The 19,334-nt window shown below is 46.6% G+C and overlaps 1 protein-coding gene across 2 annotated transcripts in view; it reads left to right on the forward strand.

The window, feature by feature from the left end:
- Positions 1-13,798, forward strand: part of PCP4 (Purkinje cell protein 4) — a 109,492-nt gene extending 95,694 nt beyond the window's left edge. For both annotated transcript variants that reach the window (XM_055570384.1, XM_055570383.1), the window contains one exon: positions 13,397-13,798. In XM_055570384.1, the coding sequence (XP_055426359.1) occupies positions 13,397-13,524 (128 nt within the window). In that variant the 3' untranslated portion in view covers positions 13,525-13,798. The remainder of the gene's footprint in view (positions 1-13,396) is intronic.
- Positions 13,799-19,334: the final 5,536 nt, after the last annotated feature.

Raw genomic sequence — 19,334 nt, forward strand, 5'->3', positions numbered from 1 at the left:
TAAAACCAGGTAACATAAAAGAAAGGAAAGCACTCAAATTTTTCCAAAACTCTGAAAAGAAGAAAAAAAAATGAGCCTGGAGTAGAAAGGAAGGAGTGAGCTAAATCCTGGTGGGAAAATGCATTCCTAGAAGCTACACCTCACTCAGGTTAATTTCCTAAGTTTTAGGGAGTGGAAGGAGGAAGCTGATGCCCCAGGAGGAGAAAAATAATAAATGAATCAGGGACACCTGAAAGTGATGGTTGGCAAAGGTTGCCACATATGCAGGCAATATTTCTGTAGAAACAAAACCTGAGGTTTTAAAAGTATTAAGTGCTATAAAGAAATGGCCATCCATATCAGAAATTGAACAGATGTGTATATCCAAAAAACAAGCATATAGTTAAGTGAAACCAAACTATGCACAGGGATGTATATTTGCATTTTTATTATCAGCTTGAAACAAAATGTTTTCAAATGAACTATACACATTATTATGTATGTGTAAGTAGATAAGGTTTATCTGTAAGAAGTTGAAACCCTTAAAATAGCAACAGCTTAAACTATAATGCCTATTCCTCACTCGTATAAAAGGAGTCTGAAGATAGGTAGTTGATAACAATCAAGATGATTTCAAGGTGTATTAAGTATCTGTATTACTGCTTTGTCATCCTTAGCATAAGACTTATGCTCCAGAATGGCTGCCTGAGCACCAGCCATTGCATATGCATTCCAGCTAATAGAAAGCAGATAGCAGTAAGTAAAAAGGGCCAAGGGTTAGCTTCTTTCCTTTCTTCCTTTCTTTCTTTCTCTTTTTTTTTTGGCCCTGCTACTTAGGATTTTAGTTCCCTCAGCAAGGGTCAAACCTGGGCCTAGCAGTGAAAGTGCTGAGTCCTAGCAACTGGACTGCTATGGAATTCCCAGGTTAGCTTTCTTTTAATGAGATTTCTTTCTCCCATTTTGTATTGACCAGAACCTAGGTCACCCAATTTCAAGGAGCATGGAAACCTTGTTCTGGGTAGCCATGTGTTCAGCCCCAAGTCAGGGGTTTTATAACTAAGAAAAAGGGGGGTAAATAGAGGCAAGAAATAGACTTGGCCACAGCACATTTCTGCTGATGGAGTTTCTTGAGCCCTTACCTATGTGGCTGGCTTGAATGGAGAGGAGGTCTAAGGTGTCAGATGACTCTTTTGTTCTCCATCTTTCCAGTCAGTTCAAAGTCTTCAGAGTGTGAAGGAAGGCAAATGGTGGCTTTTTTGAGTGGTTCGCTGTTAAGGAAGTTAGGTGTTAATCCCTGGGAAGGAATTTTCATTCTTTCCGTGTGCTCTGAAGAGGAAAGGAACATTTGATGTGTTATCCACATCTCCCAGAGGTTTCTTACTTACTACTTCCATTCAAGTTGTTCTCCAGTGCATACTAAAGAATCTTCTATGCAAATGAAATGGAAGTCTGCTGTCTGATCCCTAGACTCACAGGATCATCTCTTTCATTACCTAACACTCCTCTCCTCCCATAGCCCCACGTAAGCTAGGCATGCCTGCAGGAGATAGTAGCACGGATCACAGACACCACTCTTGCAAGATTCAGCTGAAATGGGTTTATTATAGGTTATCCATGTATTACAGAAATTCTGTGAGGCAGGGAAACCAGTTCTGGCCATTCATAGCCAGGGACAATGCACAAGGAAACACGCAGCCACACAGCAAGTTCTTCCAGCAGAAGGTCTTCCAAGAACTGTTGCTGTTGCCTGGTCTGTGGGTTCAGGCACAGGACAGGGGCTGTCTGCTGGCTGCCTTGGGAAGCCCTATTAGGTGTTTCTACTTCTGTGCCTGAGGAGGGGGGTCTTGCCATATTTGGTTGCTTCCTCTGGTGCTCACCTCTGTTTTCTCAGATCCTGCCACACTGCACCTGTTTGACTGGCCTTACACCTGGACTTAGGGCTTACCACTTGGCACAATGGTAAGAATCTGCCTGTCAGTGCAGGAGACATGGGTTTGATCCCTGGGTCGGGAAGATTCCCTGGAGTAGGAAATGGCAACCCACTCCAGTATTCTTGCCTGGAAAATTCCATGGACAGAGAAGCCTGGTGGGCTACAGTCTATGAGGTTGCAAAGAGTCAGACACAACTGAGCACACACGCATGCATGCCTGCACACTCACGCGTGCACACCTAGACTTAGTGACTAAACAACAACACCTGGGCAGCAGAATTCTACTCCCAGGACACCTGTGGTGGAGGGAAGAGGTGGCAGGAGGGGTGCTGGGTGAGCCAGTCCGCAGGCCCCCATCTATTACCACCAGGGAATAACCCTGCATTTGTCTTTCAAATTATGAAGCAGCATGGTACACTCTAGCAAATATCTTGTGAGAGAAACAAGCCTCCATTTATTATTATCCCCGTTTCAAACACAGGGGAGGATGCGAATCCCAGAAAGGCAAATCTGACCACACAGAGTCAGCTGGGATTTGAATCTGAGGCTTCTTTAGTGAAGCTGTTTCTCATCGTAACTCATCAGGCTTTCTTTATTTTTATGCTAGGAAATGTAGGCATTCTGGCCAGTGTCACGGGCTGAATTATGTGTCCTCCTCAAATGCCTCTGTTGAAGCCCTAAGCCCTGGTGCTTCGTATGTGACTATATTTAGAAATATGGCCTTTAAAGAGGTAATTAAGGTAAAATGAGGTCATCAGGGTGGGCCTTCATCCAAGATGTCTGCTGTCCTTATAAGAAGAAATTAGGACACAGATACACAGGGGGATGAGCGTGTGAAGACCCGGGGAGAAGACGGCCATCTGCGTGCCAGGCAGAGAGCTCGGAGGACCCAAGCCTGTGGACACCTTGACCTTGGACTTCCAGCCTCCAGGAGTGGGAACAAATAAATGTCTGCCATTTAAGCCGCACTGACTGTGGTAGTTTGTTGTGGCAGCCCTAAGCAGACTAATGCAAATAGGAACTGAGTTTGCCTTTCCAATAGAAAAACTGTTTTCAACAATATTTATATCATTTTGTTTTGTTTTTCTCTTCCTAGACTTAATGAGTTTGGGGAAATTTTTTATCTCACCAGTGCTTATTCTTTTCCATTGAGTCCCACAGATGTGCACTTATTTGATTACCTAAATGCCACAGCTTGGGAGTAATCTTATCTGAGCAAGGTGCATCCAGGTAGGGGTCAGAGAAATTAGATAATGAGATCGAGAGAAAGGAGGGAGTGGGGGGAGCGTTGCATCCACCAAAGCCTGAGGTGAGCATTGGAGACTGTGGGATTCAAAATGCCTCTATTTTAGGGCAAAAGAGAATTTCTTTCTCTTGCAAAAAGCTGTAAGGACCAGAAGGGTGCTGATTTGGTAATGGAAAAGTTAGGAAAAATGAGAACCGTGTTTTCATTTGATGCGAGAGGGAACATGGTGAATGCAGAAAGCGCCCCCCTTGCCTGCTGCCACTAATGCCTGACCCTGCCCATTAATCTCTGCCGCTTAGCAGAGACCTGGAAAATTGCAATTCTCCGCGCCAGCAGCCCCTGTTCAATAAATCCCGAGCCAGCAGGCAGAAGCAAGAAATGGCCCGAAGCTCGGAGCTGGCTTGCCGCATTCCACTCTGCTGCCCAGCAAGGGAGACTCTGTTTTAACTTGGGAACAACTGGCTGAGGAAGCTGGAGCCTCTTCGTGCTCATTTCCAGCTTTTAAAAGAACGTGTTGTCTTTGTTTTTATTAGCGTTTCATAGGATGCTTTGTGCCAGCATTGTGATGAACTAGGTATACTAATTTATCTTTATTACTATTTTTTTTCCTCGAGAGGAGCTGACCTTTTCTCTAACACTAGCTGCCTTGTTCTCTGGGTGTATTTTGATCCAATTTGAGGCTTAAGGGATAAAAATCCCAATTCTTGCTTTTCTTATTTGTGGCTCTGTTTTCCCTGCCTGGAGGGCTGGGTTTTGGTCCTGATGAAGGAAGGCACCTTAGCTGTCCTGGGTCACTCTGTAACCCTGGTGCTGGAGAAGGTTAGTGGCCGGTTCAGAGGCCTCCGGAGCCCAAGTACAGTCTCTGTGTATCAAGGGCAGCCCAACTGACAGATGTTAATTCTTTCCCAGTTAACATTACACTTTGAAAGAAGGTAGGACATTCTAAGAAACTTGGCATTAAAATACCCCGTTTGCAAGGCATACTTAAGTTAAATGACTGTTATTTCTTGATGGCGTACTAAAATTTAGGTTCTTTTATAGTACGCTCTGTGCTTTGCCTCCTAATCAAGGCAAACTCCCACTCAGGACAATTATATCCCAATTTACTGCTTATGTGCAAATTTCTGATCTAGGGGATTAGGCCTTAGGAGGTAATTTGTTTCTATAAAATAAATCCAAAAATATGGAGGGTTATAAATGTGTAAACGAAAGACTTTGCATCTCTGTGTGTGTGTGTATGTGTGTGTGTATACACAAGCCCCTGTGCTCATGAATTACTGCCAGTATCTCTAGGCAATGACTTTGCATCATCATAAACTCAGAAACAAATATAAGAGCTCTTCTGATCAAGCGTGGGGGTTCATATAGTTTGGAATGAGGCTGAATTTCAAACTTTTAAAATCACACCCGGAGCTGTTGCAGGATCCCTGAATAGCTCTGTTTTGCCCTGGATGACTGCGTGTTTTTTAATTTTGAAAGAACTCATGCTAATTGAGTGAAGTCTGCCACTTGGATGGGGACTGCGCGGATGAAGAATACTTTTTCAACCACTGAAGAATAATTTTTCCAAAAGTGTATTTGTCACTCCTTTTGTCTGGGCAAGTGAGTGTGAGGCTAGCTTTGGGGATGGCCTCCCCTGTCCCCTTCCCAGAGGCCTTTGTTGCTGCTGAGTTGTTTCAGTCGTGTCTGACTCTTTGTCACCCCATGTACTGTAGCACACCAGGCTCCTCTGTACATAGGATTTCCCAGGCAAGAACACTGGAGTGGGTTGCGCTTACTCCAGGGGATCTTCCTGACCCAGGGACCGAACCTGAGTCTCCTGTCTCCTGCATTGGCAGGCGGGTTCTTTACCACTGAGCCACCTGGGACGCCCTACCCAGAGGCCCACTAGGCACATTAAAGCATTCACATTCCCTGTCCCACTCAGCACCCTGTTTTATTTGAGGAATTTCTGAAATTCTATTGCTTATCTATACACTTACCTTTTTATTTTCTGTTTCCCCAGAAGAGCAGGGTTTTGTCCTCTGTTCTCTCCCAGCCCCTGGAACAGTGACGGGCCCGCAGGAGGCCTTCTGGGCCATTTATCAAATGACTGAATTTGGTATATGAATTCTCCTGGACTGCCTGGTAAACAGATTTTCTGAACTGGTAGACCCAACCATGTGTTTAGACTTGGACTATTTGAGACTTCTTTTTCCTCCCTGGGCAACAGTGACTGGTCCCTACAGCAGGCTGTCATCTTGGTCTCAGTCTAGGGAACTCAAGGTAACAAGACACGGGGGAATAAGAAGAAGATTTGGAGCAAGACCTGGATTCTGAATCAGCCCATGGCCAGCACTCACCGGGTGGTCTCCAGTGAGGCAGGTTATGGTCTCTGAGCCTTTGTAAAGTGAGGACCATGAACGTTTCCTGCAGCTCTCATAACTGGCCAAAGAAGCCAGACAATGCATACAACATGAAGCTACTTTAAAACCTAGCACTGGATGGGAGAGGCATTTGGGGGAGAAAGGACACGTGTATGTATGGCTGGGTCCCTTTGCTGTTCACCTGAAACTGTCTCAACATTTGTTTGTTAACTGGTTATACCCCAATGCAAAATAAATAGTTTCATTAAAAAATTAAGTAGTTATTGACAGGTACATGCTAAGTTGCTTCAGTCATGTCCAACTCTGTTTGATCCATGCACCGTAGACCACCAGGCTTCTCTGTCCATGGGATTCTCCAGGCAAGAATACTGGAGTGGGTTGCCATGCCCTCCTCCAGGGGATCTACCTGACCCAGAGATCAAACCCACATCTCTTATATCTCTTGTATTGGCAGGCAGATTCTTTAGCCCTAGCACCACCTGGGAAACCCATTGATAGGTAACAGAAGAAATAATAAAACCTAGAGAGCCCCAAAGTTAAATCAGGTGCTGTTATGTGTTGAATTGTGTCTGACCTCAAATTCGGATGCTGAAGCCCTGTACCCCCAGCCCCCCACCACACCATCCCTCAGAATGTGGCTGTATTTGGATACAGGCTCTTTAGAGAGGTGATGCAGTTAAAAGGGCTCAGCAGGTAAAGAATCCATTTGCAATACAGGAGACACAGGAACCTTGGGTTCCATCCCTGGGTTGGAAAGATCCCCTGGAAGAGGAAATGGCAACCCACTCCAGTATTCTTGCCTGGAGAATCCCATGGACAGAGGAGCCTGGCCAGCTACAGTCCATGGAGTTGCAAAGTCAGACACGACTGAGCAACTAACACACTACTACAGGTTGATAGGGCTGCTCACCAAGAAACTTCGATGGGCTGTAGGGCTGATCTGTGTTTTATCAGGATGAATTCACACAAAGGGAATTTTTGTCTCTCAAACCGTTTTCCTATTCGCTGGATTTTCATGACCATATCAGAGGCTTGTAGTATCTATTTGGGATTGTCTTCACCTGGTAACAGTTCCTTCCTTTTATATTTATGATTCTTGATTTTCTATTTGCCATCAAATGATGTATAAAAGAAAATCCGCTTATGTCTATGAGGGAGAATCCATGTAATGCTTGGTGAAGACTGATTCTTATTACAACGGCATCTTCAAGAAGGGCTCCCTCAACAATTCTCTGACGGTGTAATAAAATGCAAAACAGCAGGACCATTCCCTGTCTCAGTTTCTGCAAGGAGAAGGCTGTATTTCAGGAAAAGAGTGTAAGAAACACCTTGTTATTTGCTTCAGTCGCTAAGTCATGTCCTACTCTTTGCAACCCCATGGTCTGTAGCTTGCCAGGCTCTTCTGTCCATGGCATTTTCCAGGCAAAAATACTGGAGTGGGTTGCCATTTCCTCCTCTAGGAGATCTTCCTGACCCACGGATCAAACCCATGTCTCCTGCAATGGCAGGTGGATTCTTTACTACTGAGCCACCAGGGATAGTCTAGAGCCATGCAAAGTGTAAATCTGAATAGAACGAGGTTCCTTCCTGGTGCGGAGGTCACAGAAGAAGTCTGAGCCACAGGGACACTGGTTCTTCATCAGGCTGGGGCCATCAACAGTGCTCTGAGTTGTGCCTTGGTTGGTTGATGATGTTTCTGCCTGGGGAAAAGAGTATAATTGTTTGGGATGGTTTTACAGCTGTGCCTTTCATTCTGAGAGAGAAGATGGATGGGAACACAGACAGACGGATGACACAGATAGTTAGATACTGTAGTTGAGACTGCCGCTGCCTTGGTTGATAGACTGTGAGCCTCACCTCCTCAGACTTGCTCGTGTCTCTGAGACCTGGTGGTCCAGGTAATGGACCCACTTCACTTGGGTGAAGTCTGAAGGGCTCATGGGGAGTCTTGCTCACACCTCTTGAGCTCCACAGTCAGGAAGGTGGTTTTTCTCTCATGCTCCAGGGGAGTTGGCAATCAATATCTTTTTTTATCAAACCAGTGGACTGGAATGAATCATCTGTTGACCATTCTATTCAGCTTCAGAACTCCTTTCTGGAAGACACACAAAAATACTAAAATTCTAGGACCCCGGAGAGAAACAAATGATAAGAACTACACAGTCCTGGGCAGTTTATATGGTGCTCTGGTGAAATACTGCCTGCCCGGGCTCAAAAGCTGCTGTCAGGAGCCAGGTGGGATGTGTGTTGTCCACTCCAGGCAGCGGGACTCTAAATAAAAATGCCAGGTGCAGCCCACCCAGTGCAGATGTGAGTGGCAGATGGTCTTCATGGAGCGGCAGCAGGTGGAGGACACATGAGGAAGGGTGTCTGCAGGGAGGTCTGGAAATGAGGATGGTGTCGGTCCTCTGCGTGGCTTGACAGAGTCTACTGTCCCTCCTGGTGGAGAGGTGTGCAGAGCCTGATGCCCTCTTTCTCTTCTACTGTTCTGGGTGTGTATTCGCAGGACCCAGAAGTCATCTTTAGGTGGAGGACTCTCTGCTCCTTGCCCTGCTGAGTGAGGGCCATCCTAACACAAGCCCAGCAAATGCCACCTGCCACCCCAAAGACTGGGTGGGGTCTGATGCCCTGGGGCTCTGGCCTGGCTGTGTTTGGTGGTCACGTGGCCGGCCCTGCTGGAAAGCAGTCCCTCCCTCTTTGCGTTGGGGTCCAAACATCCATGAGTCTCAGCACTGAGCAGATGGCCAGGCGGAGAACCATGTGACTGCCTGCATCCTCTGCTGACTTAGCAAGTCCTGCCCCACACCAACAGGTCTCAGTTTAATTTACACCACAGCCTTGAATTTGCTCATGACACTCGTGACTAGGTGGAGCAGGCTTGGAGTTTCTATTTTTTATTTTTTTTTGGTCACGCCACATTGGCTTGGAGGATATCGGTCCCCAGACCAGGGATGGAACTCGAGCCATGGCAGTGAAGGCTGGGAGTCCTAACCACTAGACCACACTGAATTCCCAGGACAGGCTCTTTAAAAAGCCGTTTTACCTCTCCATTTTTGAGATGAGAAAACTGAGACTCAGAGAAGCTAGGAACCTTCCTGAGGGTCCCAGAGCAGGCAGAGACACCCCCAATCCACCCTTATCTGGACCTATACTCCTGCTTCTGCTGGCAGCCTTATCAGAGGTGGGAGTGTCTGAGGGCTGGGGGAGGGTCAGCCCAACCCTGAAGCAGGCTGGAGGTGCCGTCTGCCTGCCTGAGACCTCCTTTCATGATTCCTCTGGACTGGTGCTAGGAACAGGCACTGTTCTGGCACATTTTCCATTCAGGAGAGAAAACTTGCCTCTTTTTTGCTGTGCTGCTGGGGTCAGTGCCCCACAGAGGCTTTGTTTGCCCTGCTGCCCAGAGCCCTCCTTAAGAGCCCTGGGGTGGAAGAGGCGGCTGAGGACTCCCTGCCGCATGGAAATGAAAGGCCTGCACTGGACAGCTGCCTGGCTTATCAATCAATGGACTCACTTGCAATCAACCATTGGTTACTTGTGGAATGTCTACTATGTGCTGGGTCCTGTGTGAGCCGCTGAAGCAAGATGGATAAAGTCCCCGCCCTTATGGAGCTCAGATGGGGTGATGGACCACCAAACAGGACATAGAGCAGGGAGTAGAATAAGACAGAAATAGCCCCACGAAGAGTAGTAATTCGGGGGGAGTGGATAGGGTATGCCCTGGAGGGAACCCACTCCCTCCAGGGCCCTTCCTGTCCTCCTCAGGCAAGGCCAAGGTCCTACCTTTGGGTTTCAGCTGATGCTGCTGGTCAGCATCTCTCTTCTTCCCTGGAGTGATGGCAAAGGGAGGTTTCATATAGCCCTCCTGCACCCCTCCATTGTTACCATCACCCAGGCCATGGGAGGGAGCCTTGGCATCAATGAAGAGATGTCCACAGGGCCGGGGGCACCGGGCTCTGGCTGTGGTCCCTCAGTTGCCCTTCCCTATCATTCCCTCACTCCTGCTGAGCCTGGGGTGCTTAGAGCTCCTTTTTTTTCTAGCTCCCAGGATGACATGGACCCATTGCCAGGCCCTCACATCATTTGCATTGAACCCTGTGTCACCAATTCTAATTGTTTCTTTTCCACCACAATCTGAGTCCTCCTCCTGCTTTGCACATCCCTGGGCAGATCAGTTGAAGCACTAACTATGGCAGACCTCCAAGAAATGCTGGACTCTACAAAGTAAAGACTCCTGAAACATCAGTGGTTTTCTTTTTTAAACACTGGAATATTTTTCAAAGGACAGAGGAATCTATAAATCACTTTGGCTGAAGATATTAGTTGAAGATATAATTGCGAACTCCATTTTTATGACCCATCCTTACTGTCTCATTACATATTCCCTAAATATACATAATTTTCCACATCTTCATTCATCATGTGTCAAAAAATAATATTGCTGTTTTCTTCCATTATTGTAAGAGGGAAAAGACGAACCAGGCTGCTCAAAAGCTTCAGGCTGCAGCAGCATTTTAACTCTGAAAGAGAAAATCTCCCATCTTCTTTTGAGTCAGACCTCATTCTCCCCCTCTGCAATCAGGGTACAGTAGATACAAGGGTTCCTTTGGGAGGAGAAGCACCTGGGACTCCAGACCATCCAGTGATGATTCTCGGTGCACGAGATACTGCTTCTGCTCTCTGCCGAGGACAGACGAGCTGGAGCCATCATGCGCTGGTTTGATAGATGCTTGCACTCCAGTCACACGCTCTTGTGATAATCATTTTTGTTTTTGTTTAGTTGCTAAGTCCAGCTCTTTTGCGACCCTGTGGACTGTAGCCCACCAGGCTCCTCTGTCCATGGGATTTCCCAGGCAAGAATACTGGAGTGGATAGCCATTCCCTTCTCCAGGGGATCTCCCCGACCCAGGGATGGAATCCACATCTCCTACATTGTCAGGCAGCTTTTTCCCACTGAGCCACCTGGGAAGCCTGTGATAACCTTAGTGAATGTTTTTAAAGCATGAATTTGAGCCTCAGGAAACTCCTATCCTTCCTGATGTTTCTGCTCCTTAGAGAATCTCTGAAGAAAGGGGCTTGGAGTGGGGATTAAAATGTGGATGGCTACCCAATGCAGTAAGAGACAATCCCATGATTCTCTGTATCATCTGGGGTCTCATGGGTTAAAAAAATATCACTCTCAAATAATCCGTGGACATCAGGCTGCTCAAAATCTCTGTGGTCAATCTGAGACAGAGGGAAACAATTTTACTGATTTGGGTCATGGACCAATCAGTCCAGTAAGGCTTTCAAAGCCAGCATTTTCTCCTCCCAGATGGAGGTGGATTGGAGGGCTCTGGGCACAACCTGCTTGATCTCTGAGAAAACTGAGGGAGCCTGCTTAAGGATCTGAGAAGGAAAAGTTATGCAACCAGACACGTCTCTCTCTCTCTCATCTACCTACCTAGTCTTTCTATCTATTGCTATCTATCTATCTAATCTATGGGCTTCCTAGGTGGCTCAGTGGTAAACAATCTTCCTGCCAATACAAGAGACGAAGGTTTGATCTCTGGTTTGGAAAGATCCCCTGCAGGAGGAAATGGCAACCCACTCCAGTATTCTTGCCTGGAGAATTCCATGGATAGAGGAGGCTGGCGGGCTACAGTTGGGGTCACAAAGAGTTGGAAATGACTGAGCGACTGAACACAGATGTCTATTTCATCTATCATATCTATTTATTTATCTATCCATCTATCTAAACTGTCATCTAACATTATCTATCTATCTATGAGAGAGAGAAAACAGAACAGAGTAAGCAGGAGAGAAGGAACCTGTGTCACTTGCACGTAACCCCAGCGTCCTTGACCCTCTGTGCTGGGGATGCTGACTGAACACTGTCATCCAAGGGCACAAAGTAAGACAGATGGAGAAGGGCTGGACCACACTCAGGTTAAGTGATGAACTCAGGATGCTGGTGATATGGTCAAGGGGTAAAGCCCTGGCAGTGCTCCCTGGGCATCCTGTCCTGCCTCCAGTGCTGCCCGCTCTCCACCCCCAAGCTGGATGTGCTCCATACGCTATCCTGACCTCTGCTCCAGGCGTGAGCCCAGATGGCAGGGATGTTCTCAGCCCAGGTGCTGAGTGGGGGGGTTCTGCCTCCAGTTCTTTCAGGAGTTAACCCCAGGGCCTTATTTGTTAGTTCATCTTAAGCCAAGTAGCTGGATCTCAACCCTGGCTGCATCTGGAAATCACCCGAGAGCATTTTTTAGAAAGTAGGGCTGTCTGACCCTCTGCCCAGGGATGCTGATTACTCTAACTTGGTCTTGTTTGAAGGAGTGCTTCCGCTGTGGCTGTGAAGAGGCAGCCTGAGTCTGGGGTGGGTCCTTATGTCTCCATTAAAAAATAGTGCCTTTGATGAGTCTGATGATCAGCTGTCACTAAACTGAAGGAGTATTAACGATTCTTCCCTTCTGTGACTAGAGGGTTTGTTGATTTATTTTTCTTATATTTGGCTAGAAATGTACACAGCACAAAGGGAGCCCCAACATAGGTGATCACTTCACTGTGGCACCGATCCTATTCAAGGATCTTAACTGTGAATGAGCTCAGCCCACTGACACAGCAAACAAATGCGAAGCCTACATCTTTGAAACAAATTGTTAAGATGTAGGAGTCCAGCTTGATTGTGAAGGTTGGATGATATCATCCATCCGTGACAATGGTAGAAACAGAAGCCCTCATTCAGTCAGTAAATCTCACGTGTGTGTGTAAAAGCTCAGTGCCTCTGTTAGTTGGAGCTGTTCTGAGCAAAAGCTACCACTGGGTCCATTAGCTGTGCTGCTAAGTCACTTCAGTCGTGTCCGACTCTGTGCGACCCCATAGACGGCAGCCCACCAGGCTCCTCTGTCCTTGGGATTCTCCAGGCAAGACTACTGGAGTGGGTTGCCATTATTGTATCTCAGAAGGTTCAAGAAGGAGGGGAACATATGTGCACCTATGGCTAATTCATGTTGATATATGACAGAAATCAAACCAATATTGTAAAGCAATTAGCAATCAATTAGAAATAAATATAACCAAAGATAAAAAATAAATACAAATCAGTAAAAATATAAAAAAAGAAACAAATTGTATCTACATGAGAAAGCAGAGGAAAATAATAGCACTGTTAGTGTTTTAAGTTTTTTTAATTGAAGTAGTTAATTTACATTACTGCGCTTGTTTCGGTGTACAGCAAAGTACAAACACATACACGTATATGCATATTCTTTTTCAGATTCTTTTCCATTATAGGTTATTGCAAGATGTTCAGTAGAGTTCCCTGTGCTATATAGTAGGTCCTTGTCACTTACTTTATATATGGTGGTTTGGTCACTAAGTTGTGCTCGACTCTTGAGACCTCATGGACTGTAGCCCGCCAGGCTTCTCTGTTCATGGGATTTTCCAGGCAAGAATACTGGAGTGGGTTGCCATTTCCTTCTCCAGGGAGTCTTTCAGGTCCAGGGATCAAACGTGGGTCTCCTGTATTGCTGGTGAAGTCTTTACCAACTGAGCTACCAGGGAAACACTATTTTATATACAGTAGTCTATATGTTAATCCCGATGTTAAACGGGGCCCCAAGGAACAGAGACTGGTACAGAAAGTATCCACGACACTGAGACTGTGTTTCTGATTTTCCTCATTCCTCCCTGGCAGGGGTAGGACTAGGGAGTCAGAAGACGGCTGCTTCTGAGCTCTGAGGAAGCCCAGGACATGCTCCACTGGCTTGTACTTTGCAAATTAGGTCTTGTGCTGGGGGAGGTGCTATGTGGTGCCTGGAGCCTGGCTTGATCCAGAGCCGCTGTCTTCCTCCTCACTGCTCAGTGATCACCTTCTGTTTGTATTTTTCTTGCTCCAGATGGGCAGAAGAAGGTTCAAGAGGAATTCGACATCGACATGGATGCGCCAGAGACAGAACGAGCGGCAGTGGCCATCCAGTCTCAGTTCAGAAAATTCCAGAAGAAAAAGGCCGGGTCCCAGTCCTAGCGGGAGAGTCCCTTCCTAGTCTGCCAGGAGACACCACCTTCAGCCATCATCCATCAAGAAATTAAAAAGGAACAGCGCCCTCAAGAGAAGTCCTCATCACATGATACCCATGTGCACCGCAGTCCCGCAATGCATGCACGGAGACCCCTGATATTTATACCCTTGTAGGAAGGTGTAGATAATGCAATTGTGAGCAGCTTAATCTCTGTTTATCTCTAGGATCATTCCTCCTGCAACTAATTATTTTCCTTGATGTTGTAATAAAATGGAGTTAAGATGCGTGACTAAAGTGTCTGCCTCTGTCTCCCCTTTTACATTAACTTGGAAAGTTACTGCTGTTAGAAGTGACTGCAAACTAGATGCCTATTTTCCTCTCCCTCCAAGAGTCAGAGCTGAAACACGGTGCTTTCTGTGAGCAGTTTTCCTGCTGAGAATGGGAGATGTGTGCTCAGCTGTGCCTGTCTAGTTTGGAGAGTTCTAACCACTGACTGGTGATGGGCAATATATTTTCTTCTTACCATGGGGTTAGAGCCTTGGATCCTGGAGAGTCAAAAAATCAGAGGGCTCCTTGGGGAGTTGTGACTCATGCCGAAGAACTTGAAGGGGAAGGGCAACAGGTCTATTTGGGCGTGTCACCCAGGTTTAGGCAGCAGGCACATTTCAGTGCCCTGGGGGGGGATGTCCCCACTATTGAGAGCCATTCCACCACTCACCTGCCTCTCCCCACTCATGTGGGGCTCTATGGCCAGGTGGCCCCCTGCTCCCCAACTCCTTACACTCCTCAGGTAGTAATTTGCCACGTGTTAAGACTATTTAGCACATCCTGCAAATGGGAGAAGCTGTGGGTTCTCTCAAGCCCCATCTCTTCCCCTGCAAACCTCACAGATAAATTGCTTCCCACACCCAAAGGGTAGGCAGGAAGGAGAGGGCTGTCACATGCAGAGGACACTCCTCTGAATTGAGAGCCAGGCTCCTCCAGCCCCCAAGTCTGGTGTGGTTTGGGCTTTGCCATGTGAGACCCTGATGTGGAAGCTGCATCTCGTCTTCATCCCGAGATGCTTGGGGGCAGCACAGGGTACTGCTGTGGGCCAGTCAGCTTCTTTCCTTTGTCAGCAATTAACCAAGGATGGAGGCAGAGAGTAGGGAATAGTGGAGAGAGGAGGGACCATGGTGTGTGTGTGTGTGTGTGTGTGTGTGTGTGTGTGTATAAAGCATGGTGGGAGCAAGCAGTGGGCAGGGCCATGACTCACAGCTCCTCTGTCAAGGTCCTCACTGTCTCCAAGGTACAGACTGAGAAAGATTGTCTGAAAAACTCAGCTGCAAATGTATTGATTCTCTTGTGTACACAAATCCCTTTTACTGGACACCCTCTGGGGCTGTTATGGTCTAGGAGACTTGGGCTCCTCTGATGGGTTTCCAACTACAGAAGCACAAGTTGGGATCATTGTGGATCACCCAGCAACCAGCCAGGGCTCCTCAGGGCTCCTGACAACCTGTGGTCCCTACTGAGAGGAGGACAGTGGATTGAGGGGACCCTCCATAGAAAGCGTCATGAAGATAGTGGGTTGTGAATGGGACCCTGTCTTCTCTGGAGTCACCTGGAGCACCAACATGAAGAAAGTTGGGAGCAAAAAGAAGTGTTTGAGTCATTCACATGAATTCCCTCTACACCCAGTCCTCCCAGAAATCCCATTGGCCTTCATTCTCTGAATGTTTCACATAAAGGAAGTGGGGTTCCCCCTTACTAGATGGGTCTGCACTTGATGGCCAACACTCTCTCTGGCTCTGAGAAATCTAGAAACAAGACTTCCCTGATGGTGCACTGGATAGGAATCTGCTACCAATGCAGGAGACATGGGTTCCATCCCTGGTCTGGGAAGACCCCACATGCCACAGAGTTACTAAGCCCATTGCGCCCATAACTACTGAGTCCTGCAGGCCCTAGAGCCCAGGAGCCACAACTACAGAGCCCACAGCCTGCGACTACTGAAGCCTGCCCATCTAGAGCCCATGCTGTGCAATAAGAGAAGCCACCGTATTAAGAAGCCCAAGCACCACAACTAGAGAGTAGCTTTCACTGGCAGCAACTGGAGAAAAGCCAGTGTAGCAGTGAAGACCCAGCATGGCCCAAAATAAATAAATAAAATGCAATAAAAAAAGAAATCTAGAAACAACTGGTTTTATAGTGAGGCTGCTCCCCCTAGAGGGGATTCTCCATGCATAGTGGGGAGCCCTAGGGAGGGACTCCTGGACCGGAAACACTCCTTTTGCCCTGACAAAGCCCATGGAGGCAAAAAGAGGAGGCTGGGGTGAGGGCTGTGGTGGCTGGAGAGGCCCCTCAAGCATTCTGATTCATCTTTTTGGTTCAATCACAGGACAAGGGTGTATCTGACTTCCTATGAGTCACAGGAATGAATTTAATTTACTTCCCAGGTGGATTCAGGAGAGTCTGAAATGCCAGTCAACAGCAATGGGGAGACTCCAAAGTGCCCAGCTCTGCATGGGAATTGGGTGTGCTAGGTCTATGGCTTTGTAGAGCCAGAGGAAGGAGCAGAGGCTCGTGGCTCCATCCTCTGGGGACATTTCTGCTCCTGAGGCTGCAGTGTTCACCACGGAGAGGAGGGGCACTTTCCCTTCCCAGGGTGTATCCGAGTGGGGCAACATGTGGTGTCAATTTCATTTCACACATGTTTATTGAACTCCTAGTACATGTATGTACTTGGCACTATCACAGTGGTGGCAGACTGGTGGGGAAGAGGCACCAATAAGTAGATAGTAAAATGGAGAGATTTGTGCTCCAGTGGACCAGAGGAGAGACAGCTCATCTGAACTTGGAGAATTACTGAAGTCTTCCTAAGGAATTGCTACCCACAGTGGTCATCCGAAAGATAGTGGGAGCTACTGTATCTACCACATAATAGTGTGGGTGGTAGGCGGGTGCAGGAGAGTCAGGGCAAGGCCTAGGAGGAGAAGGTGCTGAGCTCTGCAAACCCAAAGGTTCTCTGATTAGCACACCCGAGCCTAGGAGCATGCTCTGTACTCAAACTTGTGCAAGCCAAGAGGCAGGACTTGGAACTAGATTCATTTCTGACCTACAGGTCAGCCAAGCAACCACAAAGAAGCTATCTACCTTGAGCAGCTTGTTTCCATACCATTCAGGTGATGATAAAGTCTACTTGGCAAGGTGGATGGGAAAATGTTCAGATCAGATCAGTCACTCAGTTGTGTCCGACTCTTTGCGACCCCACGAATCGCAGCATGCCAGGCCTCCCTGTCCATCACCAACTCCCGGAGTTCACCCAGACTCATCTCCATAGAGTCAGTGATGCCATCCAGCCATCTCATCCTCTGTCATCCCCTTCTCCTCCTGCCCCCAATCCCTCCCAGCATCAGAGTCTTTTCCAATGAGTCAACTCTTCGCATGAGGTGGCCAAAGTACTGGAGTTTCAGCTTTAGCATCATTCCTTCCAAAGAAATCCCAGGGCTCATCTCCTTCAGAATGGACTGGTTGGATCTCCTTGCAGTCCAAGGGACTCTCAAGAGTCTTCTCCAACACCACAGTTCAAAAGCATCAATTCTTCGGCGCTCAGCCGTCTTCACAGTCCAACTCTCACATCCATACATGACCACAGGAAAAACCGTAGCCTTGACTAGACGAACCTTTGTTGGCAAAGTAATGTCTCTGCTTTTGAACATGCTATCTAGGTTGGTCATAACTTTCCTTCCAAGGAGTAAGCGTCTTTTAATTTCATGGCTGCAGTCACCATCTGCAGTGATTTTGGAGCCCAGAAAAATAAAGTCTGACACTGTTTCCACTGTTTCCACATCTATTTCCCATGAAGTGGTGGGACCTGATGCCATGATCTTCGTTTTCTGAATGTTGAGCTTTAAGCCAACTTTTTCACTCTCCACTTTCACTTTCATCAAGAGGCTTTTGAGTTTCTCTTCACTTTCTGCCATAAGGGTGGTGTCATCTGCATATCTGAGGTGATTGATATTTCTCCCGGCAATCTTGATTCCAGCTTGTGTTTCTTCCAGTCCAGCGTTTCTCATGATGTACTCTGCATATAAGTTAAATAAACAGGGTGACAATATACAGCCTTGACAAACTCCTTTTCCTATTTGGAACCAGTCTGTTGTTCCATGTCCAGTTCTAACTGTTGCTTCCTGACCTGCATACAAATTTCTCAAGAGGCAGATCAGGTGGTCCAGTATTCCCATCTCTTTCAGAATTTCCCACAGTTTATTGTGATCCACACAGTCAAAGGCTCTGGCATAGTCAATAAAGCAGAAATAGATGTTTCTCTGGAACTCTCTTGTTTTTTCCATGATCCAGCGGATGTTGGCAATTTGATCTCTGGTTCCTCTGCCGTTTCTAAAACCAGCTTGAACATCAGGAAGTTCACAGTTCACGTATTGCTGAAGCCTGGCTTGGAGAATTTTGAGCATTACTTTACTAGCATGTGAGATGAGTGCAATTGTGCGGTAGTTTGAGCATTCTTTGGCATTGCCTTTCTTTGGGATTGGAATGAAAACTGACCTTTTCCAGTCCTGTGGCCACTGCTGAGTTTTCCAAATTTGCTGGCATATTGAGTGCAGCACTTGAACAGCATCATCTTTCAGCATTTGGAATAGCTCAACTGGAATTCCATCACCTCCACTAGCTTTGTTCGTAGTGATGCTTTCCAAGGCCCACTTGACTTCACATTCCAGGATGTCTGGCTCTAGGTCAGTGATCACACCATCATGATTATCTGGGTCATGAAGATCTTTTTTGTACAGTTCTTCTGTGTATTCTTGCCATCTCTTCTTAATATCTTCTGCTTCTGTTAGATCCATACCATTTCTGTCCTTTATTGAGCTCATTTTTGCATGAAATGTTCCTTGGGTATCTCTGATTTTCTTGAAGAGATCCCTAGTCTTTCCCATTCTGTTGTTCTCCTCTATTTCTTTGCATTGATCGCTGAAGAAGGCTTTCTTATCTCTTCTTGCTATTCTTTGGAACTCTGCATTCAGATGTTTATATCTTTCCTTTAGTCCTTTGCTTTTCGCTTCTCTTCTTTTCACAGCTATTTGTAAGGCCTCCCCAGGCAGCCATTTTGCTTTTTTGCATTTCTTTTCAATGGGAATGGTCTTGATCCCTGTCTCCTGTACAATGTCATGAACCTCATTCCATAGTTCATCAGGCACTCTATCTATCAGATCTAGGCCCTTAAATCTATTTCTCACTTCCACTGTATAATCATAAGGGATTTGATTTAGGTCATACCTGAATGGTCTAGTGGTTTTCCCTACTTTCTTCAATTTAAGTCTGAATTTGGCAATATGGAGTTCATGGTCTGAGCCACAGTCAGCTCCTGGTCTTGTTTTTGCTGACTGTATAGAGCTTCTCCATCTTTGGTTGCAAAGAATATAATCGATCTGATTTCGGTGTTGACCATCTGGTGATGTCCATGTATAGAGTCTTCTCTTGTGTTGTTGGAAGAGAGTGTTTGTTATGACCAGTGCATTTTCTTGGCAAAACGCTATTAGTCTTTGCCCTGCTTCATTCCGTATTCCAACGCCAAATTTGCCTGTCACTCCAGGTGTTTCTTGACTTCCTACTTTTGTATTCCAGTCCCCTATAATGAAAAGGACATCTTTTTTGGGTGTTAGTTCTAAAAGGTCTTGTAGGTCTTCATAGAACCGTTCAACTTCAGCTTCTTCAGCGTTACTGGTTGGGGCATAGACTTGGATTACTGTGATATTGAATGGTTTGCCTTGGAAACAAACAGAGATCATTCTGTGAGTTTTGAGATTGCATCCAAGTA

The sequence above is a fragment of the Bubalus kerabau genome, chromosome 2 (genome assembly GCF_029407905.1).
Source record: "Bubalus kerabau isolate K-KA32 ecotype Philippines breed swamp buffalo chromosome 2, PCC_UOA_SB_1v2, whole genome shotgun sequence".
Lineage (NCBI taxonomy): Eukaryota > Metazoa > Chordata > Mammalia > Artiodactyla > Bovidae > Bubalus > Bubalus kerabau.